Genomic DNA, 26,681 nt, shown 5'->3' with positions numbered 1-26,681 from the left:
GTGACCCTTATGAGCAACATTGTGACTCTATGCAGAGAACCACAACAGGTGGAAAGAGTGAAAAAGTAAAAAAAAAAAAAAAAAAAAAAAAAAAAAAAAAAAAAAAAAATTTGTCCTGGTCCATATGAGTTAAAAATTTCCTAAGTGTTAGTGTAAAGTTAGTGCTTGAGGCTCTGTGCCAATCAGCACGCCCCAGGGTTCGTTCATTTCATGAAAAATAACAGCGCTGAGCTTTGGAAGTGGATTTGCGGAGATCTTACTCTAGCCTCACCTTCAGAAGCATGTCATCAGGTAGAGATGTTTCAATAGCATTTGCTTGTATCTTCCTTGCTCTGAAGGTGAGGTTAGTACCTGTCTCCTTTGAGGACCCAGAGTTCAAGTCGTCCTTCAGCCGGTCATTTTCTCTATATGTCAAGTATCAAATGGCCATACACCAGGACCCGCCCGATGAGTGTGGGAAGACTGAGGTACCTTTTGTTAAACGTTTTTTCCTATCTTGATGAGGCTGTCTGAAGAAGCGTAACATCGAACTTTGTTTTGCTGTTTTCTTATTTGTTAAGTAGAGCCGATCATACTTTTCAGTGTATGTCACTAAACTTTCGTGAAAACAGGTTCTATCTGTGGGTATGTAAGTCCCCCAGGAAGAAGGATAGGTTCTTATTCAGTGTTGTCTCTAAGAACCTGATGTAACGTGTTCCCAGTCATCTGGCTAAGTCAGCAAACATCACTGAGTGCTGGTTAGGTGACAGACTGTGTGCCATGGCACAAAGGGGAGAGTCTGTGCCTTTGAGGAGTTGATAATCAAATGGGAAAGATGGGCCAGTGAACAAACCTATGTAAACAAGCCAGTGGAAAACAATGAAATATGTTGAGATTATATGGAACATCATTTAAAGCACTTATTGAGGGCTTATAGTGTCCAGGCTGGAGATATTTAGATGAATGAGAAATCGCATAATTGTCAAAGAGGAGTGGATATATTAGAAGAAAGATGCCAACAGATGTGGAAGAATTAAATTTTGATTTTTTTTTTTTTGTTTGCTTTTTAATGACACAGACTGTTTTAGCTTAAAAGAGAGGATTAGTAAGACAGGAGTTAATGCTGTAATTTCCCTGAGAGAGGGCTGACTGCCAGGTCTCTTAGAACCTTACCTAGTTGAAGAGTGGTCTGCAAACCAACAGAATCCACCTGGAATGCAGAATCTGGGGTCTCCCTGCAGCCCTGCTGAATTAGAATCTGCATTTTTTTTTTAACATTTATTTATTTTTGAGACAGAGAGAGAGCATGAACAGGGGAGGGTCAGAGAAAGAGGGAGACACAGAATCTGAAACAGGCTCCAGGCTCTGAGCTGTCAGCACAGAGCCCGATGGCGGGGCTCGAACCCACAGACCGCGAGATCACGACCTGAGCCGAAGTCGGACGCTTAACCGACTGAGCCACCCGGGCGCCCCTAGAATCTGCATTTTGAATCAGGTCTCCAGGTGATTTGTATGCACCTTCTGGTTAGAGCAGCGCTTCTGTAAGTTCCCTGTTGAGACCTGCAGCTGCCTATGATTGTGTTTACAAACGGTAAGGAAATCTGCCAGGTCCCAGGACACTCCCTTTGATATTCCCAGGGCGTCTTATTCCTTCTGAACATTATTCCTTCCTATTACCTTGGAGACCCTGGCTTTGTGCCTGCTTGCTTACCAGGTACAGATGGATGGGCCATAACACAAGGATGTGATCCGATGTGTTTACTTGGTGAGGATTACTTTCCTGGAACTTCACCCACTTAGGCTTTAGGTCTCTGTGGAGTCTAGTCCTGCAGACTAGTCCATTGTTAAAGGCGTTCACAGCCTGATTGGGGCAACAGGTGGGTAAGCAGGTCCAGTGCCATTAGGGCTAGCTATTGGATTAGTAGAGAAAGCTGGCTTAGTGGGGACTGGAGGGTAAAGAGGTTTTTCTGAAGGAGGTGACATCTGAGCCAAGTCTTAAAAGATAGTAAATGTTTTTCAGGACAAAAGGGAGAAGGGTGTTCTCGGCAACAGAACTATATATAAGAAATATAAAGTGCCACCTATGGAATATTCTTGCTAAAGATATTGACCCTGAATTACAGGCTTCTTTTTTTAAAAAATTTTTAATGTTTATTTATTTTTGAGAGAGAGAGAGAGATTGAGAGAGAGACAGACAGACAGCGTGAATAGGGGAGGAGCAGAGAGATAAGGAGACACAGAATCAGAAGCAGGCTCCAGTCTCTGAGCTGTCAGCACAGAGCCTGATGCGGGGCTTGAACTCACAAACTATGAGATCATGACCTGAGCCAAAGTCAGACGCTTAACGGACTGAGCCACCCAGGAGCGCCTTGAATTACAAGTTTCTAATTGTAATAACCAGTTCACAAAAAAATGAGGGATAAAGGATTATTTAAAATGACACCTGGGCACTTCTATGAGACAGATACATAATAGACAGTGTTTCAGAAAAAGAGGGAGTGGGATGCCTGGGTAGCTCAGTTTGAGCGTCCAACTCTTGATTTCAGCTCAAGTCATGGTCTTGAAGTTCATGGGTTCAAGCCCTGCATTGGGCTCTGTGCTGGCAGCGTGGAGCCTGCTTGGGATTCTCTCTCTCTCTCTCTCTCTCTCTCTCTCTCTCTCTCTCTCAAAATAAATAAACTTAAAAAAAAGGAGGGAAATCTCTAGATTAAAAGTTATAAGCTTTAAAAAATACATAACAATACACATGTAAAAATACATAACATAATGCCATCATCACCCAACAGAATTAGTAGTCAGATCATCTAATGCCCAGTGGATGTTCACTGTTCTTTAGTTGTCTCAAAAGTGTCTTTATAGTTGGTTTGTTTGGCTCAGGATCCATGTAAGATCTATACATCACATTTGGTTGATATTCTTGTAACATCTTTTAATTGAAAACAACCTCTTGTTTTTAATAGTATTTTTATAAATATATATTTTTATTCTTTTTTTTAAGTTTGTTTATTTTGAGAGAGCGTGCACTGCCATGCAGGTGGGAAGGACAGAAAGAGAAGGAGTGAGAGAATCCCAAGCAGGCTCCGCACTGCCAGCACAGAGCCCGATGAGGGGCTCGAACCCACAAACTATGAGATGATGACTTGAGCCAAAGTTGAATGCTTAACTGACTGAGACACCCAGGCACCCCCTGAAACTGTGTTGTTTATCTTAGAACTAATTTTGCTTTCTTCTATTGATACTTTTTGAAAATGTAAGCAAATATATATGTGTTACCTGTGTGTGTGATCTTTCTGTATATATGGTGTGTGTGTGTGTGTATGTGTGTGTGTATACACATATCTCTGTATGCATGTTTTTACAACATACCAGTACACGCACAGGTATAGTGGAGCTAGAGAATTCCATTTCATTGTTGAGAAATGTGGTAAGACTTGATAGGCAACAAAAACCAAAGTTGAATTGATTTTTTTTTTTTTTTTTTTTAAGAAAAGACTTACAGTAAAACCTTAGTTTGCAAGCATAATTTGTTCCGGAAACATGCTTGTAATCTAAAGCATTTGTGTATGAAAGCGAATTTCCCCATGAGAAATAATGGAAACTCAGGTGATTTGTTCTACAACCCAAAAACATTCCTATAAAAATGATTACAATACTGTAATAGAAAACAAAATAATAAAATACAAAATACAAAGAAAAATGAACAAGTGAACCTGCACTTACCTTTGAAAACCTTTGTGGCTGGTGTGAGGGAGACAAGAGAAGAGGGTTATTGTGTAGGATGACTTTCACTGCCACCAACGAATCACTGCTATCGGTTGGTTCAGTGGAATCTTTTTCTGCATGGGGGCTGTTGTATACGCTCGTGTGGATGTTAATCACAGCACGGTATTAATAAACTCTTGTCATATACTGTACTTAATGTAACTGGCGATAAGGCAGCAGAGGAAAGGGTCTGTGTCTGAAGGCAGCCTGACCTAGAATGAAGCAGAGCATTTCTGAGCTTACTCTTGTCTGGAAAGACTGTCCATAGGTGCTTTGAAGTGACAAAAAATACAGAAATGCCAGTTGTGAGTACCTTCCAGTGTTCTGAAAAATAAGTGATTTCTGCCAAACACTGCGTTCTGAGACCCGAGCTCTGAGCATGGGAGACGGTCACGCACAATCCCGCAGTGAGAAAGAGAAGAACCGTTGGCTCAGTTGTGATCTTGTGACATTCAGCGTCACGTACTACTCGTATTACAAGATATCACTCATTTATCAAGTTAAAATTTATTAGAAATGTTTGCTTGTCTTGTGGAACACTTGCAGAACAAGTTCCTCGCAGTCCAGAATTTTACTGTATTTGCATATGAAACAGAAGTTTTGGGAAAATACCATCCGTGTCTCCTGCTTGTGGTCTCCCGGCTCCCTTTCTCTTTAAGGGTTGACTCTCAGGCACATGGTGGCAGAAATGAATACTGCCAGTTTAAGGTATGTTGTTCTCACAGCGAGTGATCGCAGCAAAAACGTGCATGTTTTAACTTATTTCAGTAAGAAGTACTGAGGAAGGTGCTCATTGGCCCAACTTGAGACGCGTCCTTATCCCGGGATCAGTCACTGTGACTGGGGGATGGAGAACCGTGGTCATGTGTGGGATCACGTGCACACTGTACCCAAGAGCTGAGATGGAAGAGGGTCCTTATTTGAACACATGTTTAAAAGAGAGTGAAGGAATGTTTCCCAAAATAATGTTGGATGTTCCAAAATCCTGTCTGGTACTGAAGGTCCCTTTGGTGGCAGGCTTGTGCGGGAGGTTTTCTTCCAGAGTGGTGAGACTCGAGACAGAGCCAGCGAGGTATGCCGGGCTTGAAATATGCACTGGTGGGAAGCAGACGGTGCGGGTACAGTAGACACTTCGGAGGGAGAGCTGATGAGGATTTGGTGTTTGACTTGAAGGATGTTTGGGAGTTGGAAGTGGAGAGGGACAAGTCCAGATTGACCTTTCAAGTTTCTGGCTCGCGTGATTGGGTAGATCGTGGTGACCTTATCTGAGATCAGAAATACAAGAGGAAGAAGAATTTGTGCGCTTTGGGACAGAAAATGAGTTCCAGGGTGAGTTTGAGAAGCAACTAACTGTGGCAGGATACTAATCAGAAATGAGCATCTGGCACTTACCGTCCGGAGAGACTCCAAGGTGGTGTTCTGTGTTTAGACTTAAGGTGTGATCCAGGCTTTTAGAAAAAGGCTTTGTATTTTTTGAGTGGTACATTATGCTTTCTCAATTTTGTTATATATTATGGGATAGCTCTAATGTATAATATAAGTGACGCATATTATAGGGTAGTGACCCATACTCTGAAAGTCGTATATATTTAAGAAAGAGGAACATGGCATTTAATTAAAATCCTTTTATAGTACATTTTAATTTGAGTCATTTAGATCCGTATTTACTTTTGTATGCAGTTTTTGTACATTTTTAATTTACATTCGCTGCCATTAGTAGTCTGAACTCTGGGTATGTGATTTGACCTGTGTTTAAATAGAAATATGTAATGGATTTCTTTATTATGGCCAGATAGTTTTGCCTTCACAATCTATCTTATAGGTCACATGCTTACAGCAAGTTTGTACTGGTGAAAATGTCTTTGACAGTATAGTCCTTTTTGATTTCACAAGTAAACAGGTTTGATTAATACTATATTGGGTTTGATGAATCCTTTGACTTTGAGATCACCCATAGATAGCATTTTATTTATCTGACATCTGACTGAATTCATGCAGAGTTTTCAGAGACCTACGAAATGGTATTTTTTTTTCTTATGAACTGAACTGTCTGTTATCTCTCTGAATATAGTTTCTAAGCAATAACATGAAATAATATGTTGCAAGTCAAGACTTTTGTACTGTACTTTTTTAAAAGTTTTTTTTTTGCCTTTTTTTTTTCTTTTTAAAGTTTACCTGTTTGACAGAGGGAGAGAGAGAGAGCTGACGAGCAAGCTGGGGAGGGGCAGAGAGAGCAGGAGAGAGGATCCCAAGCAGGCCTTGTGCTGGCGGTGCAGAGCCTGATGCAGGGCTCTGTCTCATGAACCATGAGATCATGACCTGAGCCAAAATCAAGAGTTGGACATGTAACCAACTGAGCTACCCAGGTGCCCCCCTGCACTGTGCTTTTTTTTTTTTTTAAATAACAGCTTTACTGAGATATAATTCACATACCATATAATTTGCCCATTTAAAGCATATGATTCAGTGATTTTTGGCATGTTTATAGTTACGCAACCATCATCACTAACACCAGAATATTTCTTCATCCCGAAAAGAAACCGCATATCCATCAACAGTCACTCCTCACTTTTTCCTGAATGCCCCAGCTCTAGGCAACGACTCTCCCACTTTCTGTCTCTGTGGTTACCTAATCTGGACATTTCATGTAAATGGAATTATACGGTATGCGGTCTCTTGTTGACAGGCATAATGTTTTCAGGGTTCGTCCATGTTGTAGCATGTATCAGCACTTCATTTCTTTTTATGGCTGAATAATATTTCATTGTATGGATATACCACAGTTTTGTTTTCCTATCCATCGATGGACTTTTGGGTGGTTTTCATTTTTTGGCTTTTGTGAAAAATTCTGTGTACATTCATGTACAGGTTTTATGCGGGCATACTCATTTCACTTTGGAATATATGTAGGAGTGGATTTGAGTTACCATCTAGTATAACTTCCTTACTATATTACAGTTTTGTTCCCATCCACCTTCTTTATGATGTTGTTGTCAAACATATTACTTTCCTTTATGTCATAGTTCTAATAATATAATTATGCTTTTATACAGTTGGTTTAAAATCATTAGGAGAAGAAATAATACGCATTTATATAAAATATGAGAAGTCTCTGATGTCACTCCCTAGGGGGCCCAGCCTTGAGCAGTGCAGTCACCCTGGGATGCCAGTGGTCTTCCCAGGGTTCTGTTTCGTCTCTCACCCAGCTCTTTGATGTTTTGTGTCTTTTGGTATCACACCCAGCTCTTAGGCTCACTAATTGCTGGCTGACTGCGGTGTGGTTTTGCAGCAGTGTCCCAGGGCAAATGTTGCTTCCTTGTCTGCTTCAGTGAAATCTGGGCCCCTTTGCTGGGGCAGTTTTTGAGGCCAGTCTTTTACGGTTTGCTCTGACCCCAAAAGGGCCCTTCTTAGCAGTCTCTTCCTGTTTCTCTGTGATATATCATCTGAGCTTGTGGTTTAGCTTGTTGCCCTCATGGAATTACTAGCGCCCTCTTACTTGCTTATCACCAGAACCTCAACTTTTAAGAGCGCCCTTAGGCTTGAACTTTCCCATGCACTGTTCCAAATATAGTTATTTCCCTTGAGAATTGGTGAGGCATTCTCTGTTCCCGTGGCCTCATTGCTCCACTGCGCTGGAGTTGGGGGCGAAAATGGTCCTTTCTCTTTGAGTGACACCCCTGTTTAGAAGCAGGGTGGTGGTCAGGAGCAGTATCTCTGGTCTCCTCTAGGTAAGATAATTAAATTCGGAGAAAATCAGTAGGGAATTTCAAGCCTGTGAACTGCCTTGAAGATGGTTCCATGTAAGGAGAGGGTCCCTGCTGCAGACTGTTTTCATCCTAGAAATTCTTACCTCACTTGGCAAAACCCTCGCTTACGGATGGAGAGTAAGCTCACCCTGTCAGTAGGTTGGCTGTCTCGAGAAACTGATCTGGACATAATACTTTGCTTCCCAAAAAAGCCAAGAGTGGCGTTTCATTTTGAAGGAACCCGTTCAACTCATTCTAGAGCGCAGAAGTAATTCCTCCTTGTACACCACTACAGTTTTCTGCATGATTGCCTGGCCAGTGTTCCTGTGCTGGGATGCAGGAAGAGAAGCCAAAAAAGTTCTCTGAAAAGTTTAAGTGTTCTCCCGACTTGTGTTAGGGCCTCTGTGCAGCAGCTCACTGTGGCGTGGTTTTGTTAATATAATAGGTGAAACTAATTTACTTGTGTTCAAGAAAATACGTTTTTTTGCTCTTAGGGTTGTAAAGCATTAAAGTAAATAAAAGTCAGCCTACTAGGAGACCTCAATCAACCATATCAGCGCATAAAATCCATTTTAACTCTTATCGGTAACCGTAAAATAATCATTTCAGCACCCCAGAAAAGTAGATTGTGTTTTTTCAGAGATTTGATGAGAAGTTAAATAGATGTAGATTGCTTTGATATATAAAAGAGCAAGTCAGCTCTCTTTAGAAACATCGTTAGAGAAGTAGCACGTAATTGTAGATAGCGAGATTGTAAAGGACTTGATGAATTCTTCCAGAAGGCTTTGCTTCCATTCCTGTTTTCAATCACTGAGGTAGATACCAGATTTTCCGAAAATAATATAATATGTATAAACTAAAATGGGTGTATTTTGTGACCTATCTTTTGTATAGTACGATATGAAACCAGCATTTATGAATCATTGTTTGTCAGAATACCACTAATTCCAAATCATATAAACATGGGATCTTAGCTGGAATTCTATTGATACCGTATTATAGAAACTACCATTATCTAATAGTATTTATTAAGTGCCACTGGTTCCATAGAATAATTAAGATTGATCTCAACTCTTCTAAACTATTTGAAAAACAGACTGTACTCTTAGTCCCAGTGGTCTCTTCACATTTCTGAGGCATTGACTGAATTTTACATTTTGTTACGGACTTGCCAACAGAAAGGAAAATTGGAAGAATGGTATACCAACTGCCTGTATACTCATCACCTGGATTCAACAACAGTTATTTTTCCCGTGTTTGCTTCTTCTCTTGTGTGTGTGAGAATCATTTTAACTTCCATTGTGTTCCATGACGTTTTTACTCCTAAGTTCTCTAGCATGCATCTCTGAAAAATAAGACGCACTTGTTCAAAATGCAGCATCATTGTCACACGTGGGAAAATTAATGATTGATTTACAAACGCCGTCTAGTATCTGGTCCTGTATTCATTTACATTTTCCCATTTTTTTTAAACCTAAGCATCCAAGCTAGGTTTTTATATTATTTCTGTATTATATTTTTCATTCCAGGACAGCTGTCTTTTAAATATTTGTGGTGATATTGCTGGGTTTTTTGCCCAACTTTTTACTTTGAAATTGTGAAATTTATGAACAGAACAGTTGAGAGATTGCAGTGAACACTCACACTGTGCACCAGGGCTCACGGTTAATAACTTTGTCAGATTTGCTTTATTTTTCTTCTTCTCCTTTTTCACCTGAACCGTTTGAGCATGAGCTGGGGCTACGATAACCCTTCACCTGGAAATACTAAACATGCTCCTGCTGAGAATAAGTATATTCTCCTACATAACCATAATATTTATCATTCCTAAATTTTGTAACATCACAATCTATGTTTAATGTTCCCAGTTATGCCAAAAATACCTTTTATAGCTTCTTTTTTTAAATATAGGATCCAGTCAAGGTTCATGCATTTCAGGAACTGTTGTGTCTACACTATGTTTATAAAGTGGCTGTTATTTCTTCAGTCTTTTTTGTTTTTTGTCTTTTTTATGACTGACATTTTTAAAGATCTTAGGCTAATTGTCTATAGAATGTCCTGTATTCAGGATTTGAGTGTTTTCTAGTGATTCGATTCAGTGTAAGCGTTTTTAGGTGTAGGTGATGTGTACTTGAAAAAAACCTGTTTATTGGGGAATAACGTAGAATGGAAAAAAACGCACGTAAGTGTTCAGATAGATGAATTTTTGTGAATTGAACTTATTTGTGTAACAATTCTCCGATCAAGAAGTTGACTACTTGCAGCCCCTCCTAAGTTTCCTTTCCCCCTTTTGCTGTTACTACCCATACACTCTTGACTTGTAAGACCTCTGATTCATTTTTGCCTGTTTTGTGCTTTATGTAAGTAGAGCCCTACATGTGTCGTCTTTCGCTCGTGGTTTCTTTTGCTCAGCATTTTGTTGGTGCGATTCATCTGTGTTACTGTGTGTTGTAGGACGTCCAGGCTCATTGGATAGTGTTCTCCTTGTGAATATACCGTGGTTTACCATTTCTGCTGTTGATGGGAATTTGAGTAGTTCCCGGATCGGAACTACCATGAATAGTGCTGCACGTGGACATCCTTGTACGTGTCTTCTCGTGAACGGGGGCATGCTTCTGTTGGGTGTATACCTGGAACAGAACAGCCATGTCCTAGGCTCTGCAGATGCTCAGCTTTCGGGTATCGCCGGTTTTCTCTCAAGGTTGTGCTGGTGTTTTTGCTCTGCAGCATTATACCTGGTGGCACACAATGTCAGGTTGTCCCTTATTTGTGATGCTAGGTCTGCTCACTTGGTTGGATGAAAGCCATCAGATCTCTTTATTGCCGAGAGCCATTTTCACCTTTGTAATTAGATCTTTCCATTGCAATGCACCTTATACCCTAAAGTAATCTGTGGGGTGATGTTTTTTCAGATATTTTGAATAACCTTTTTCCCAATAGCGTATCAGCCAGTCGTTTTAATGTCCTTTGTTATTCCTTGCCTGAATCAGTTATAGGAAGGTAGGACAGGCTGCAGAATGGTGATTTAACAAATTGTATTACTTTCTTCCACATTTATGACCTTGACACAGCATATTCACTGTAAAGAGGAATATTAATTCTCCATTCACCCCACCCACCATCTTTTTTCCTTATGACATCACTGTGGGCTTATGGATTTAAAATTTTTTTGGAATATTATAATTCTTTGCTATCATTTTTTAATGTTTAAATTGTCCCAAATTGGGCCACTAGGATTCCCCTTAAGCTCCTATGACCTTTTGTTATGATCCTGTTAGTCAAGAGTTTCCTTTTTGTCTGGCACAACAAGATGTTCCAGACCAATGTTGTATTTTTTCCTTCCAGATTTGGAATCTGCCTTTTTCCCAAGGAACTCCAGTTCCTTTTAGCGGAGAATCGTACTGTTGTGCTTAAATCAGGGCGCCAGTTTTGTTCATTACTACAGTGGTACACGACACGTCCAGGCCAGTTGTCTTACGTAATGCCCCACGTTCTGTATTTATCTGAATCTTTCTTCTTGGTCTAATTTAGCTTATTCCTTTGTGGCCCCAATTTCCTGTAGACTGAAAATTAAGTCTAAATCTTGATTAGGTTCAGGTTAAACAATTTTGGCATATGTACTTCATTAGGTGATTTTGCATATATCATTTTATGTCAGAAGATGCATAATGATGGGTTGTCTGGGAGTTGATGATGCTACTTTGGAACACCGTGTTAAGGTGGCGACCTCCAGATTTCTTCGTTGTAGACGAGCAAGTAATCTGTAGAGAGGTATTTCAGCACAGATGAATAAATACTTTTTCCTCAGCAGCCTTTCATGTAATGGTGTTAATGTCCTTCGATGATCTTTGGATCAATCATTTCAATGTTGTTTGTAGAATAGGGATTTTCTTTTCTTTTTTGTAGAATAGTTTTCCTTTTTCTTTATTAATACGTGTATTAGTAGCCATTCTTTGTTAAAAAGGCTGGGGAGATTTTCCTAATCCACTGAGGTTAACCTATAGTTTCTCCTAAGAAAGCAAGGTAAATGCTGAATGCTTTCACCTTAGGTACAAATTTTAGAGAAAGGAGCTGGTGATAAATTAGCTTCTCTCCCTCTTTTTTTTTTTTTTTTTTTTTTTTTTTTTTTTTTTTAAATCACTGCAGAACTCCTGGATATTTTTTTATACAGTACTTTATAATCACAGTCATTATTCTTTTTGATGCTAAACCTGTCCCAAGTTTGCTCAGGGCACACTCCCATCAGGATATCGCCTCTGTCCTTTTGAGAGGCTTCTTTTAGTGTTGAGAGCCTTCCTGTTTTCTAGAACAGAAAGATACCCCAGTCTCATCTTACACATTTCCCAACCCAGTCTTTGAAACTGCCAACCATTCTTCCAAGAAGCTGTGGTTCCTTTTAATGGAGATTGCATTTAGAGACCAAGAAGAATTGGGTAGCATGAGTTTATGTTGATCGTTCCAATTCAGATTTAACTTGTGGTGTTGTCTTCTCTGATTTTGTATTTGTTTCTCTTTTTTGTGTTTCTTGATTACATTAGCATATTTCTGAACTCGCTTTGTATTATGATATACCTAAAGTAGATTCAACATTACGGTATCAATAGCCATAGTGATGACAGCTAATAAGTGAAGTTTATGATTCTTTTGTGATTCTTTTTGGAACATCAGATATTCCATCAGAATAGTGTGTTCAGAAATCACATGGAGTAATTTTCTTCTCTTATGTGGTGATGTTACCATATTGACTTAACGTTCATTTATTTCTGTGGGCTTTGAATTTGAGGGTTTACTTCTTAATTGTAGTTTTTTAATAGGTGATAGATTTATGTGATTCCAAAGTCAACCAAGGAGATCCACTTAGAGGAGCCTTCTTTGCACAGCTCCAGCCTGTTCCCTGCCCTGTGGTAATAACCATCTCGATTAGTGTCTGTTACATTCTTCTGGTGTTTTGTTTGGTTTTACAAAAATGAACAAATGCATCTGCATAACCTTATTTCTCCTCCTTTCTTTCACTAAGAGAAACATCCTGTGTACACTTTTTGGCACCTTTCTTCTTTCCCTAGAAACCTATCCAAGCAAGGTCACAGCCCTAGCATATCATAGAGAACCCTAATTCTTTGTTATTTCAGTCCCACGCTGTTTGGAAAGGACGGGCCGCAGACGGGCCGTAGCTTATTGACGCGGCCTTTTGCTACTGCAGGTTGTTTGGATTATTTCTAATACTGTACTGCTACCGGCAGTAACATCTTGTCATTGAGCGTGTGTAAAAGTATACTTTTATGGTTGATTTCACATGGTGCATCACAGGGCAGAATTTCATATAACGTTGCTCGATCTTGCCCAATTCCCTTCCCAGAGGTACTCAAGTTGGTGGGAGTGCCCTCGTCCACAGCATGCCCTGCACAGAGTGGTAGAAACTTTTGGTTTTTTGACAATGGGTGAGAAACCTATCCCTGATTAATTTTTAAATTATCAGGAAAATGTTGGAGGAAGTGTCTTATTTTGGTTAACTTCTTTAGAGAGAGTTGTGTTTTGCATTTCTGCTCTATACAATTAAAAAACTTTTTTTTTAACGTTTATTATGGAGAGACAGAGTGAGACAGAGCATGAGCAGGGGAGGGGCAGACAGAGGAGACAATCTGAGGCAGACTGCAGGCTCTGAGCTGTCAGCACAGACCCCAGCAAGGGGCTTGAACCCACCAACTGCGAGATCATGACCCGAGCCGAAGTCGGATGCCCAACTGACTGAGCCAACCAGGTGCCCCTGCTCTATACAATTTTGAGAAACAAGTGACAGACTGATGCCGATGGCAACAGGAAAAGGAAAGGGGGGTGAGCATTTGAGGGGGTGACAGAAACGGCAGCACTGTGACCGTCCTGAAGTACTAGGAATGTTCTTAACAACGTAAATGATAAGGTGGAAAAATTGTCTTGCTAACAGACAGCATCTTGAATGACTCATAACGTTTTTCTCAGTGAGAATATGAATCTGCTCTGTTAGATTTAGTGACTGAATCCAGCTTATTGCCTTAAGAAAATACTTATTTAAGCACCTAGTCTAACTAGTCCGTAAGAAATGTTCTGTTTGCAATAAATAGGTAGGCTTATCTTTTGCCCTTTTTCCCTCACTGTGGAATAAATGTGTGATTTTGTTGTGTATGTGTGTGCATCATCTCATAGTTGCATTTTTATGGGATTAAAGGAATTTTTATTTAAACTTTAAGAGAAATATTCCTATTGCTCCCTTTTTTTGGTAAGGTTGAGTCTTTTACCTGAGGTATAGTTAGGGAGGATAGAAAGTAAGCCTGGCTTGAGTGATTTGGGGGGGCTGGTCACGTATTGGAGCAAACCCAGTGTCCAGCACAAAGGGCCTTCTGGTGGCATCATTATCATTCACCTCTCTTCATCGCCTACAATCCCTGGGGCTGTGGTAACGGATCGGGGAGCTGCTGTGCGACTCCTCTGACTTTATTCTCCTTCCATGATATTGACTAGAACCCTTCCTGAACTGTTTTTTTTTTCCCCCGCCTTCATTGTTTGCAAGTGGACCCCTACCTGCTTTTAATAAGGTCCTTTGAGAGATCTGTATTCCAAAAATATTTCCTTTTGTGAGCACGCCATTCTCTGTATGATGAAACAAAGGTAGGTTCTCAGGCTTCGTGGTCCCCGCTGTTCCACATTTTCATTCTCCCTCCTATGTTACACATTCTCAAATTAGTAACAAGAAAGTACAGGGGAAGGTGAAAATGGTTTGTCACCTGCCAGGTGTCTTTGTCAGCACTAGAGCCACCCCTTTGGCACAGATTACACAGCACATAATCTTTGCTGCTGTTCAGATTGTTTAAATCTGAATCCATGGATGAAACTAATGGATATGTTGTGTTAGGCCGCAAGTACTCGATTTAATAACATCAGAAGAGTTTTTTTCTATTTGGTTGTAGATAATCATGACATTCACAGTGTTACCATTTGTTGTTTTTTAAGCAAAACAATATTTATTGTTAAATTTATTTATTTTAGAAAGTTTCTTTATTTTGAGGGACAGTGTGCACAGTTGCGCACAAGCAAGGGAGGGGCAGAGAGAGAGGGAGGGAGAATCCCAAGCAGTGCAGAGCCCATTCGTGGGGTTGATCTCACGGATCATGAGATCATGACCTGAGCAGAAACCGAGAGTCGGATGCTTAACCAACTGAGCCACCCAGGTGCCCCTTAAGGGTATCTTTACAAGATTTAAAAAAAGATTAATAAACTTTATTATTTTGTTCTTGGAGTTTTAGTTTAAAAGGCTTTTTTTCTTTTTGGAAAGAAGTTCACGTATTACTTGAAAGTCCTATCTCCTGGGATTAGTAAGTAAATCTGAGTATTTGTAATTAAAAAAAACTTTAAAATCGGGGTGCCCGGGTGGCTTAGTCCGTTAAGCGACTGACTCTCGTTTTCAGCTCAGGTCATGATCTCGCGTTTTGTGGGATCGAGCCCTGCATCGGGTTCTGTGCTGGCAGCCTGGAGCCTGCTTGGGATTCTCTCTCTCCCTCTTTCTCTTTCCCTTCCCCACTTGTTCTCTGTCTCAAAATAAAGAAATAAAATTAGGTTAAAAAGAATAAAAGACTTTAAAGTTGAAAATCTCAAGCGTTCGTAGGCTAAAGATAGTATAGGGAACCCCTGTGTGCTCATCTCTGAACTTTGGCATTGTCAACCCAGCCTTCCTTCCCCTTCCCACTTTTTGTTTGTTGGGTTTTCCAGAAACAGGTCCCTGAAACTGTGCCCTTTTACCTGTACATAATTTTTTTGTTGGCTGATTCCATCAGATCTTGTATTAATTCAAAACTTAACACTACTGTGCTTTCTCAGGAAGCAGTTTTCTAAGTTATTAGTTCACAGAACTTCCTAAGAGAGTCTCGAGCGTAACGAGTCCTCCTCTTCTGAAGAATACTTGTTTTGGGGAAAGTTATCTTGCATTCAGGCATATAGGATTTGACAGAATGGTGAAGAAAAGGGGAGACAGTTGCTGTGAGTCCATTATGACCGGAAGTGGTAGATTCCTGGGTTGTTTTCTCACTCCCGACACTAGGTGGTGCTCCAGCTCTAGAACAGGCGCGCGCCTCCACCCTGGCTCTGCTCTGCCCCCAGCACCCTGTGTAAGCTGTGTGTTCACAGCCCGTGAAGTCTGGATAAATGCTTTTCTTCTGCTGTTTGTTAGAGGTAATTTGCGTTGAGGCATTGAATATGATCTTTATAAATGAGTCTTTGCTTCTTAAAGATTTAAATATTTTCTGGAACTTAAAGAAGCTTATGTCCTTTAGCTTCATTTTTATCTTAATAGTCTTACTCTACATATGTGAAAACAATAACTTAGATTTACAAAAGTATTCGTTGTATCAGACTGACATTTTTCTTCAGTTATGTAGAGAAATCAGGCAATCGTGTATAGGCATGTACTATTTGATAAATATCTAGCTCATATAATTAACAGAGTTTGTATGATGGCAAGTTCTCAGCATTTTGAAATATTTTTTTTATTTACTTTTAAGGCCAGGGATAACGTACTTGACTGAAGTAGGTAGCTTTGACAATCCTTTGTACAATTCGGTCAAAAAAAGGCTCTTCTCCTGAATAGCCTCTGCGCCAAGGGACTTTTGTATTGTAGTATGTCTTAAGGTGTGTTGTGAGACATTTGTCACTGATAGCAGTTAAGTTACTAAAGCATTATTTAAAATTTAAAAAAAAAATTTGTTTTTGAGAGAGCAAGAGAGCGCGAGTGAGGGGGGAGGGGCGGAAAGAGAGGGATACAGACTCCGATGAGGCTCCAGGCCCTGAGCTGTCAGCACAGAGCCGGACGCGGGGTTTGAACCCATGAACTGCGAGATATGACCTGAGCCAAAGTTGGACGCTTAACTGACTGAGCCACCCAGGCACTCCAGTTACTGAAGCTTTTGAGTCACTTACCTAAATATATTAGAGCAGAGGCAGGATAGTATCCCCAGCATAATGTTAATTTGGGGGGAGATGCAAAGGTGGAGTTACAGCTATGAGAACATTTTTCCTTAACGTTTCCTTTGTCAGCAGTTTCTAAAACTTGTCTCAGATCATAGGATCACAGCATTCTACGATATTAGACATGAAAGGATCTTAGCCATTGTGCAAATTTCTTATTTAGAGAGTTAAAGTAGGTTGTCCAAGATAAGGTGATGGTTAGTGGCAGAACGATGTCTGTAAATTTCCGTGTTATTTACGCTCGACCACGGTGCTCAAGTCCAGAAAGGTGAAAGCAGGCCTCAATAATTAAGACAGGATAACTGACATCAGTGAATGAAATCTTCAGCATTAGCAGATTCTCCAGTAATAGAAACCTTTTTGTTGCTAAGGCTTTATGTACTCTACTCGTTTAAAATGACCGTTTTCCCCAAGTGTGTGGTGTTCCCTGTCTTCTCACACAGGGTGCTGTGCAGGACTTGACTGCTGCTGATGGCTCTCCTGGTGCCTCGGGAGCGCTCTATCCTTGCTGGATTCTTCTGTGACACGTGCCCTCGGACGACTGGTTTTTCCGCCAAAGTGTTTCTCTGTTTTAATCTTTTTTCCTTTATTTTCTTGCTGTCAGTCCTGAACTGTAGTAGCTTGTCTGGTTTCAGCATTCTTTTCCTCTCTGATCTGTGGCTTCTTAGTGTTTCCCTTAAAATATGTATGGAGCACTTAACTGTGTGCCGTGTACTCTTCGTGAGGCACTCAGCACAGTTGGCAGATGAGTGAGTCGCATAAAGATGCTTTGCTCTTGTGGAGCTCACGGTCAGGGGTGGGAGGAGGTGGTCAGAAATGGTCATTTAAACAGTAAGCATCAGGAATTAGTAAATTATGTAGTAGGTTAGCAGGGGAGGAGCGTTAAGGAAAAGCAGAGTGGGTATAAAGGAGGAGTAGAAATACTAATCGTTGGCTTGGAAACTAGATTGCCAGGTGTATTGTTACTAAGGTCGTTGTGAGGAGGAAGACGGGAGACGGCACTTGAGGGCTTTTTCTGTGGGTTGTGGACATAAGCATGTTGTTTGCCATCCTCATTTTGACCTCTCCTGCTCTCTTCGGGGGGTTTTGCCTTAAGTGTCAGTATCTGAAACTCTGGAGTGGCGTGAAAATGGCCTGCCGGGTATGTAACGGCCATCCTAGTTAACATAAACATGCCCGCGTTGTTTCCTGAAAGCCGAGGGGTGCAGCAGTGAAATGGATTGGCGGGTGTCAGATGGCGTGTTTCGCATCACATGCACGTTGATTCTTGATTAACCTGACGCTGCATTCCTGCTTTCAATCTTACCTGTGTCTGTGTGGCTCTGGGCCAGTTTTCTGATGGCTCCGCTTTATTCGGTTCGGGTTCCTCGTTTGTAAACATGGGGGGAAACAGTGCAGAGGAGTTTGTCATGAGGATTAAATAGAGGTGAAGGTGCCGGGCCAAAGAGTCATTGACTACACCCCAGTTGCTGGAATGTGGGTGATAAACGGCTAGGACTCATCAGAGATACTGAGGTCAGGGGCAAGTAAGGGATACTGTTGGCCCATCCCACCGGCATTTGCAAATGAAGTTCTGTTTTTCTTTGTTTCGGTTTTCCGTTGTAATTCAAATATTTGTTCAAATGAAAAGATCACATACGTTTGAAGTTCTATGTTTCATTAGAATTAGTTCAAAGGAAAATAATATTCAAAACCAGTTTGGTTCATCAGTATGTAATTTTAGTCTTTTAAAGCCTGGTATACCACATAAAACTTATAAAAGGTATTACTTGGTGAAGATTTATACATATGGTTTTGTTTGTTTGTTTTACCGTTTATTCAGTTTTGAGAGAGAGAGAGAGAGACAGAGCATGAGCAGGGGAGGGGCAGAGAGAGAGGGAGACACAGAATCCGAAGCAGGCTCGGGGCTCTGAGCTGTCGGCACAGAGCCGGATGCGGGGCTCGAACTCATGAGCTGTGAGATCGTGACCTGAGCCGAAGCCGGATGCTTAACCGACCGAGCCACCCAGGCGCCCCTAAACATTTATTTCTGAATTGCTTTACTTACAAGGGGAGAAAAAGGAACTGTGGCTGTTTCTGTGTTGTTGTTTTTTTTCCACTTGTAATAGAGCGTCCTGCCTATTCTTAGAGTATATCTCTCTCCTTCTGAAAAATTAGCTCATTGTTGTGTCGTAACGTGTGGCATACTTTGTGCTGTTACACCTGCTTCTAAAAATCTGGTGCCAGAACCCGGAGAAACTCGCAGTGCTCAGCAGAGCGTCTGGCACCGAGTAGGGGCCCAGTGAGCATGCGCTGCAGGAGTGAGCGGCCCAGTGGCTTGTTCTTGAGAAACAGCTGGAGAGGGAGCTCACCTCTTGCCAAATGGGAAACTACTCAGAAGGGAAATCGCGTTCTTGAAACTCGTGACGTGAAGCCAAAGGAGAGTGCAAATGGTGTCAAAAGCCCTTGGCAGTTGTCCTTCTGTAATAAGTAAAAGCTGTTTTGGATCTCCCGAAAGAGAGTGTTGAGAAATCTGCCTACGATGAGTTCAGCACGTGTTAGTGAGCGCAAAGCTCAGGTGATGGGAGGAATCTTGTCGGTGAGCACAGTCTGTCTTTAGCTCTTGTACGTTAGCTCTGCTTTCGCCGTTACATCTGCGGAACCTCAAGTCTCATGACCTCCCGGTAATGACCTAACAAGCGAACAATACCGCCTATTGATAAGTAGTCTAAACAAGGAGAGTTTGTGTTTTTGCTGTGGTGACTCATCTGATATGCCGGATGATTTTAGGCAACTGCTTGCACGACTAAAAAGTAGTTGACTTTATTTTAGTCAGTAGTTGTAAAAGTAAAAAGTATGTATTCTATACCTGTTTATCCAGAGCATAATTCTGCCTTTAAGGGAAATAGGGGAGATACATTTGTATAGGTCTGTAAATATTGGTGTGTGTGTGTGTGTGTGTGTATTTGTGTATATATATGTTTTTATGACAGTCATTCTAGAAATTGGTCAAAAGTTTATACTTAGCATGGCTCCGTGTTCGTTTCCTCTGGGCTGTGGAGAAGCGTGATTTTTCTATTCAGTCATATAAACATTTAATTCTTAGCATGTTCCAGTCACTGTGGTAGGTTCTGGGGATGCAGAGGTGGATAAGACATGGTCCTTTGTTCATTTTAGCTTAAATAAAATGAATTTAAAAATCCTTTTAAAAACATCTTTTCGTAAGTTTGCATTAATATCATGATGTTAAAATGCTACTAATAAAAATGATCGGAAGTGTATGTACCTAGTGTGATGTGGAGACACTGGATCTTGCGTGAAATAAGTGATTTGATAAGTGTGTAAGTAGTACCTGTAACCATTATTAATATGTTAATAAAATTAAGTATTAGCTTTTAATAATTAAATAATACTTAAATACTTACAAATAAAAATGAATACTTAAATGATAAATTAGTGATCATATATTCTATTTCTTAGTATCTTGGCCAGAGGGCTTTTATTTTATTACTTTAAAGTTTTATTATTTTTATTTATTTTTAACAATTTTTAATGTTTATTTATTTTTGAGTGATAGAGACAGAGCACGAGCGGAGGAGGGGCAGAGAGAGAGGGAGACCCAGAATCTGACGCAGGCTCCGGGCTCTGAGCATTCAGCACAGAGCCCGATGTGGGGCTCGAACTCATGAACTGTGAGATCGTGACCTGAGCTGAAGTCAGATGCTTAAACGACTGAGCCATCCAGATGCCCCTGTTTTTATTTAGAGTGAGAGAGAGAGTGAGAGAGAGTGTGTGGTTGCACGGGAGGGAGGGATAGAGAGAGAATCCAAACAGGCTCCATGCTGTCAGCACAGAGCCTGATGTGGGGCTTGATCCCAAGAACTGTGAGATCATGACCTGAGCCGATACCAAGAGCCGGACAGACATTTAACCAACTGAGCCACCTAGGCAACCCTAATCAGAGGACTTTTAAAATAAATTTTGTTTTGATTATTGTTTCCTGCTGATTTTTATTCCTAGGTTTTGTATTTTCTGCTTATCCCTAATTCTTACCCAGATATTTGGAAGACACCCAGTTTTTCAAGGGCAATTTGAATTCTTTCACCCAACTTAGTGGCATTTAAAATGATCCCTGGTTTTGCCTTCAGTCTCTTGAGTGGTTGTTCCTCAAAGATACTTACTGGAGGGGCTCAGTCGGTTAAGCGTCCAGCTCTTGATTTTGGGTCAGGTCATGATCCCAGGGTCATGGGATTGAGCCCCATGTTGGGCTCTGTGCTGGGCAGGGAGACTGCTTGGGATTCTCTCTCTCCCTCTGCCCCTCCCCTGCTTGCACTGTGTCTCTCTAAAAATAAACTTAAAAAAAGAAAAAATCTTACTGGAAGTTTCCCTGCAGGAAATTAAAGGTGTTCCTGGAGGACACTGGCCCCCCTGAGAAGATCAAATGAGAAGGGCACAGGTGGTTTCTTCAGTGATAGCAGTGCTTGGTTACTGGTGACTGCTTCTCTCTGGTTATGGCGTCTCACCTTGACCAGATGTGATCCAATTCTACAAAGTAGCCAGAGGCCATGAAGAAACATAGGGGAGAAAGGAAAGAACGTGAATATTCATTTATTCGTTTATGAATTAAGTCATGGAAGAATGAATGCGTGTAGTCATTTAAGCAGCAAATATTGAGTCCCTACTTTGTGCCAGGCATTATTTTAGACTCTAGGGATGCAACATAGTGAACAAGACAGAAAATTTCTTACCCTCAGATTATACGCTAGTGAGAAAGATAAAAAGTATGGTGTCAGGGTACTATGTGCTGACAGTTAATGAAGAAGAGGGGAGGGATAGAGTTGGTGATGGTGACAGTTACCTAAGGCGATGGGGAAGAGGCTCTGAGGGGAGGGGCTCCTTGGCAGACGCCTGGATAAAGAGCCTGCACCTGTGTATTTTGTCAGGCGGTATGTTTCAGTCCACAGGAGAGGCGGGACATGCTCACACGGGGGCAGGGACACTGGTGAGGCTGGAGAACAGAGCATGGGATGTCCTCCTCATTTATGTTACTTGTGAATGTATTTTTTTTCTTTTTTTAAGTTTATTTTGAGAGAGAGAAAGTGAGCACAAGTCGGGGAGGGGCAGGGAGCAGGAGAGAGAGAATCCCAAGCAGGCTGCAAGCTGTCAGCAAGGAGACCCGACCTGGGACTCGACCCTGTGACCTTGAGATCAGGGCCTGAACCCAAATCAAGAGTTGGACCTTTTTTTTTTGTTTGTTTGTTTTAATGTTTATTTATTTTTGAAGGGGAGAGAGAGAGAGAGAGAGAGAGAGAGAGACAGAGTAGTACTTTGTATGAGTACTCTACATGAGTAGTTATAAGCAAGTAGTTATAAGCAAAGCAATTCTACTTTGACAAATAGGTAGAACTCACTGATGCTCTTCAGTTTAGAAAAAAAACTGGCTTATCTTGTAAAAATTGCTGTCTAGTGTTCCTTTTTTGTTAAAATATAGGAATTTAACATGGTTCCTGATGAAACAGGAAAGGCATTTGAGGAATATAGTAGCTTAAATTCTTATGTGTTGAATGTTTTATGTTACGAAGATCAATAGATGATTATCGTCGTACAGGAATATTTTGACAAAACCGGTAGTGGACGTTCTTCGCTCCCTTGGTTTCCTACCCTGCTGCCCCCACCCTTTCCACCAGCATAACTGGCAGGGTTAACAGCAAGGCTTGGGAAAAGAAAGAACTTGCTAATCATAACTGACAGGAAGTTAAACTACAATTTTGTGTGCTTGGAAAACTGTTGAGAAAATTTTGGTAGGCATTAAGTGCTTCTCTGGAAGGAATGATGTGTTACCACACAGCTACCGATGTGGCTGGAAGTGGTGAGAACACTTGGAAGAGAAGCAAGGTCAGTAAGTAGCTGTGGAACATGAGAACCGTTCTGGGTCTATCCTTTTCCCTTTTTTAGAGGCCTGAGAGATTTTTGAAATAGTACCGAGGCTCTTTATGTATGGATGCTAAATACAGAACATAATCCTTATTTTTAAAAAAAATGCGAGAGTAGACAGAATCACTGACAATTAAAATTTTTGTGAATTTTAGCAAGTGAGTCCCAAGTAATAATGTTATTAATGTTGTTATGGGAAATCTTACCTGTCTGCGTTTGAAAAGCCAAATATCAGGCTGATTGTTCTGTTTCCAGCTATATTAAATCAACATTTCTTAGAAGTGGTCTTTAAAATAGACACATAGAAAGACAAAGACTATGGCTATATTTACCTCCAGTTGTTTCTAGAATGATGAAGTACGTTCCTGTCTGTAAAGTCAGATATTTTATAAACATAGTAAATTCTTTATTTTCTCCACATTTTGCCTAAATGTCTAAAATAGGATCTTTCCTTAAACTTACTAGCTAACTGTGCCCATAACATAATATTTTTAAAATAGCTACATTAGTCATAACCGTGTTAGAAAAGTGGTAGCACTGAGCCATTTTCATACTGATCAGACGCTGTGATGGGATTTGTTAGAAGGCCTCTGTTTCTAGATAACATGTGTCTGTTTCTGTTGTCAGGTACAGTGTATGTACGAAACAGATTTTGCAGTTATATTTGCTCTTTTTATAGTTCTTTTTCAGAGTATTACCATTTGTCTTGAATGTCATGTGTAATTTCACAATGAAAGAATTTACTAATTTTTTTTTTTTTAATTTTTTTTTCAACGTTTTTTATTTATTTTTGGGACAGAGAGAGACAGAGCATGAACGGGGGAGGGGCAGAGAGAGAGGGAGACACAGAATCGGAAACAGGCTCCAGGCTCTGAGCCATCGGCCCAGAGCCTGACGCGGGGCTCGAACTCACGGACCGCGAGATCGTGACCTGGCTGAAGTCGGACGCTTAACCGACTGCGCCACCCAGGCGCCCCAAGAATTTACTAATTAAATGAAGGGCTCTGGCAGTGGGTTTTCTGGTGCACTAATCAAGAAGCAGCATTTTTGGACCTTTCTCATGTCCTTTGAATAGGAGAGTGTGCGCCTTGTGATTTCTTATTCTGTTTTTACTCCTTTGGGAATTCAGAACTTTTGCTTATTAGTACTTCATGTTTTGGCAGCTTCCAACAGGGTGAGAAATTTTAGGTCTGTTTTGAAAAAGATGTGACAGGAGTATTATATACACCTGTGACAAAGATGTATGTAAGTTATTGGAACGGCAAGGAGACCTTGGTTTTCTTGGAGAGTAATTTATGTGCTTCTGTTTATTGTTATTTAAAGTAACCTCCATCCCAACTGATACATCACTTGCTTCTGAAACAGAACCACTCCTAAGTTCTCAAGTTTAACGTGTAACTGTAGTTAGCAGGCACATGGTGGAGAAAAAGCACAGACACTGTGAGATAGCACATTTCTCATTCTGAAATACACATTCGCCGAACCTCATTTTTCTCCACTGTTGCAACTAGCTGGCCTTTCAGTTACCACTTTTGACTCCTAGGAGGAAGGGTAGGAGGGCTTGTCTTTTGTTGGGCGACTGTGAAAAGAATCTGAGACCACAAGGTTGCACTTCAGATTTCAAAAGAATTAATTTGTTTCCTACCAGCATTATGAAAACTTAGAATTTTGGTATATCTTAGGAGCACCCGGGTGGCTCAGTGGTAGAGTTTGTGACTTTGATCTCGGGGTCATGAGTTCAGACCCCACGTTGGGCATAGAGCTTACTCAGAAAAAATAAAGTTGTGGTATATCTTGCACTTTCAGAAAGTTCTCTTTTTTTTAATTTTAATTTTAATTTTTTTATTTTTTTTATCTTTTTTTCAATATATGAAGTTTATTGTCAAATTGGTTTGCATACAACACCCAGTGCTCATCCCAAAAGGTGCCCTCCTCAGTCAATACCCATCACCCACCCTCCCCTCCCTCCCACCCATCAACCCTCAGTAGAAAGTTCTCTTAACAGTTAATATCTAATTGCATATTGATATTTAAATTAAGAAAATACTTAAGTACACCCTGTCACCTAGGGCCTGGATGATACTAGTTAATTACATGGCTTTGGTGTGCGTTGCTAGCATTTTACAAATGTAGTTGCTTTAGTTTTGCGGGGAGGAAGTGTCTGATAGTACTTTTTTAAACTTTATTATAGAAAAATGGAAATATTCACAAAGTAGGAGTCGTATAAGGAATCTGCATATATTCATTTCCGGTCCTTGCCGGTTTAGTATAATGGCCGGTCTTGTGGTCTTGTTTTATCTGTACACTTCCCTACAATAGTTTCCTCCGACCCCCAGTGATTTTGAAGGAAATCCCAGACATCATGTAATTTCACTGAGAAATATTTCAGTGTGTATCTCTAAAGGAGAATCAAATTATCTGTATTCCCTGTGCGTACTAGCTAGCTTTGTTGTGGAGAGGAAGTTCAAGAGTGCTTGGAAACGGGCCTGCTATTGCATTTTATTGTGGTTATTTTGCATTTAGAAAGATCAAGAGTTTATACTACTTGGGCATTTTATTATTACAGTAACTCTCAAGTAACTCTCAGAGGATTTGAAATGTTGATTTTATAAATAATATCTAAAAAACATTATGAATTACCATCATGAATATGTATGAAGTTGTGTGACAGTCCTCATTTCTGAGCTGACCAGCAGCTTGCTTTGTGGTCTGTCCGTGGCTCCCCGCTGCCCCTCCAAGATTTTTGTTTTTTTCTTTAAATGCTGAGAACCAGCAAGTGTATAACGCTTAGCATGTTTCACATTTGAGCTGAAATTCCGTAAGCCTCCCTGTGTCAAAGAAAGCGACAGCAGAGAGACCAACGGTGCTCGTGGGCTGCACAAGAGAAGGGAAGACAGGAGGGGGTATCACGGCAGCCAGGCCCCCGGGTGGGGGTGACTCCCTTTCTTTCCCTCTTGCTCACCCAGCCTCCTCTCCTGGTCTTGACTTGTTAGTTTTTTTCTTGGTTCCCCTTTAGTGTCTGTCTTTTCCTTCTCTCAGCCTTGACTTAATTTTGCCAGTGGCATTCATCATCAGGAAGGTTGCTCATCCCTCCCTTGGAAGGGTTGTAAGATGAAACTTTAAAAAATGAAAGCTTTTAGGACTAATTTGTTGTGCTTTAATTTGGTTTCTGTACGGGTTTTTAAAAATGTTTACTTTAATTCAGGTAGTTCAGTACCAGCTATGGGTAGATTGAACTTTTTTCTACCTGTGGATGAGTTACACAATGTATTAAAACCATTAATTTTAGAGACTTTAAGGTTTACTTTAGATGCTGTTACTGAAAAAAACATGTAATAATAATTTTTCCTTTTTTGTTGTCTTTTGCTGCCCATTTATTGGATGAAACGGATTCGGTTCAAATGTGGCTCTGCAGTTCACAAGATTCCTTTGCAGCTCACCTTTGGAGGTAAGCGTTTATTCACTGACCTTCATACTAGAATCGCTAATTGGACACGTCACTATTGGCATGTTTTGTTAGGCATTTATTTGATAGTTTAGAGGTGATCATTTTGTTTTCACACATATGAATGTTGATGAATGAGATGAATTCCAGTAAGTTACAGAACTATTCACCTTTATAACAGGTCGTTGCTTCTTTTTAAGTACATTTTCTTTCTTTAAGCAAACTGAAATCAGTCTTTCATTGTAAAAAGCCTTATTGTATCTGCTTCCTTAGTAAGTGACACTAGCCTTACTCTGTCTTAACTGTGCTGGCGTTAAAAGAGAGCTAGAGGGGTCATGGGTGGAGGGGGCGTTGTCAGGGAAGTTTCTGTTGGTTTAAGAGCGCTATTTCAAACCCCCAAATTGATAAGGGAAGAGCAAAGGACTTACTGAGCTTCTCTTAAACACAGGCATGTTCTCTCCCTCTGTCTCCCTTTCCCTCCTCCCTCCCCTCCCCCTCTGACTCCCTTTCCCTCCTCCCTCCTCTCCCCTCTCCCTCCTTCTCCCTCCTTCTCCCTTTCCCTCCTCCCTCCCTCTCTCCCCTCTCCCTCCCCTCCCTCCCCTTCGTGCCCCTCCCCTCCCTCTCTCATTGCTTCACCCACTTTCACATTCAGCCATCATCAAGGTTCTGCAGTGTAGAGAGGAGACTGCAGTGGTAACATTGTGAGATAAAGGTATTCAGGGCAGCAGCTGTCCTGTGAGTTGACGCAGAAAACCGGTTATCCGGATAACTTGTAGGATAACTTGTAGAAGTTGGGTGAGGCTTTGAGGAAGGAGGAGGAAAGAGAAGGCAGAGGAGAGTGTGGA

The 26,681-nt window shown here is 40.8% G+C and overlaps 1 protein-coding gene across 9 annotated transcripts in view; it reads left to right on the top strand.

Annotated features, from left to right (window-relative positions):
• Positions 1–26,681, top strand: part of ATE1 (arginyltransferase 1) — a 158,862-nt gene that overhangs the window by 20,906 nt on the left and 111,275 nt on the right. For 7 of the 9 annotated variants that reach the window (XR_009252697.1, XR_009252698.1, XM_058697973.1 and 4 more), the window contains 2 exons: positions 339–467; positions 25,807–25,839. Coding sequence is in view for 7 of the 9 variants with exons in the window: in XM_058697973.1 (XP_058553956.1) it covers positions 339–467; positions 25,807–25,839 (162 nt within the window). In the remaining 2 variants the exon portion in view is untranslated. The remainder of the gene's footprint in view (positions 1–338; positions 468–25,806; positions 25,840–26,681) is intronic. The other 2 variants (XM_058697972.1, XM_058697970.1) reach the window with 1 other exon arrangement.

This window comes from Neofelis nebulosa, chromosome 13 (assembly GCF_028018385.1).
Source record: "Neofelis nebulosa isolate mNeoNeb1 chromosome 13, mNeoNeb1.pri, whole genome shotgun sequence".
Lineage (NCBI taxonomy): Eukaryota > Metazoa > Chordata > Mammalia > Carnivora > Felidae > Neofelis > Neofelis nebulosa.
This window is presented reverse-complemented; position numbering and strand designations above follow the sequence as displayed.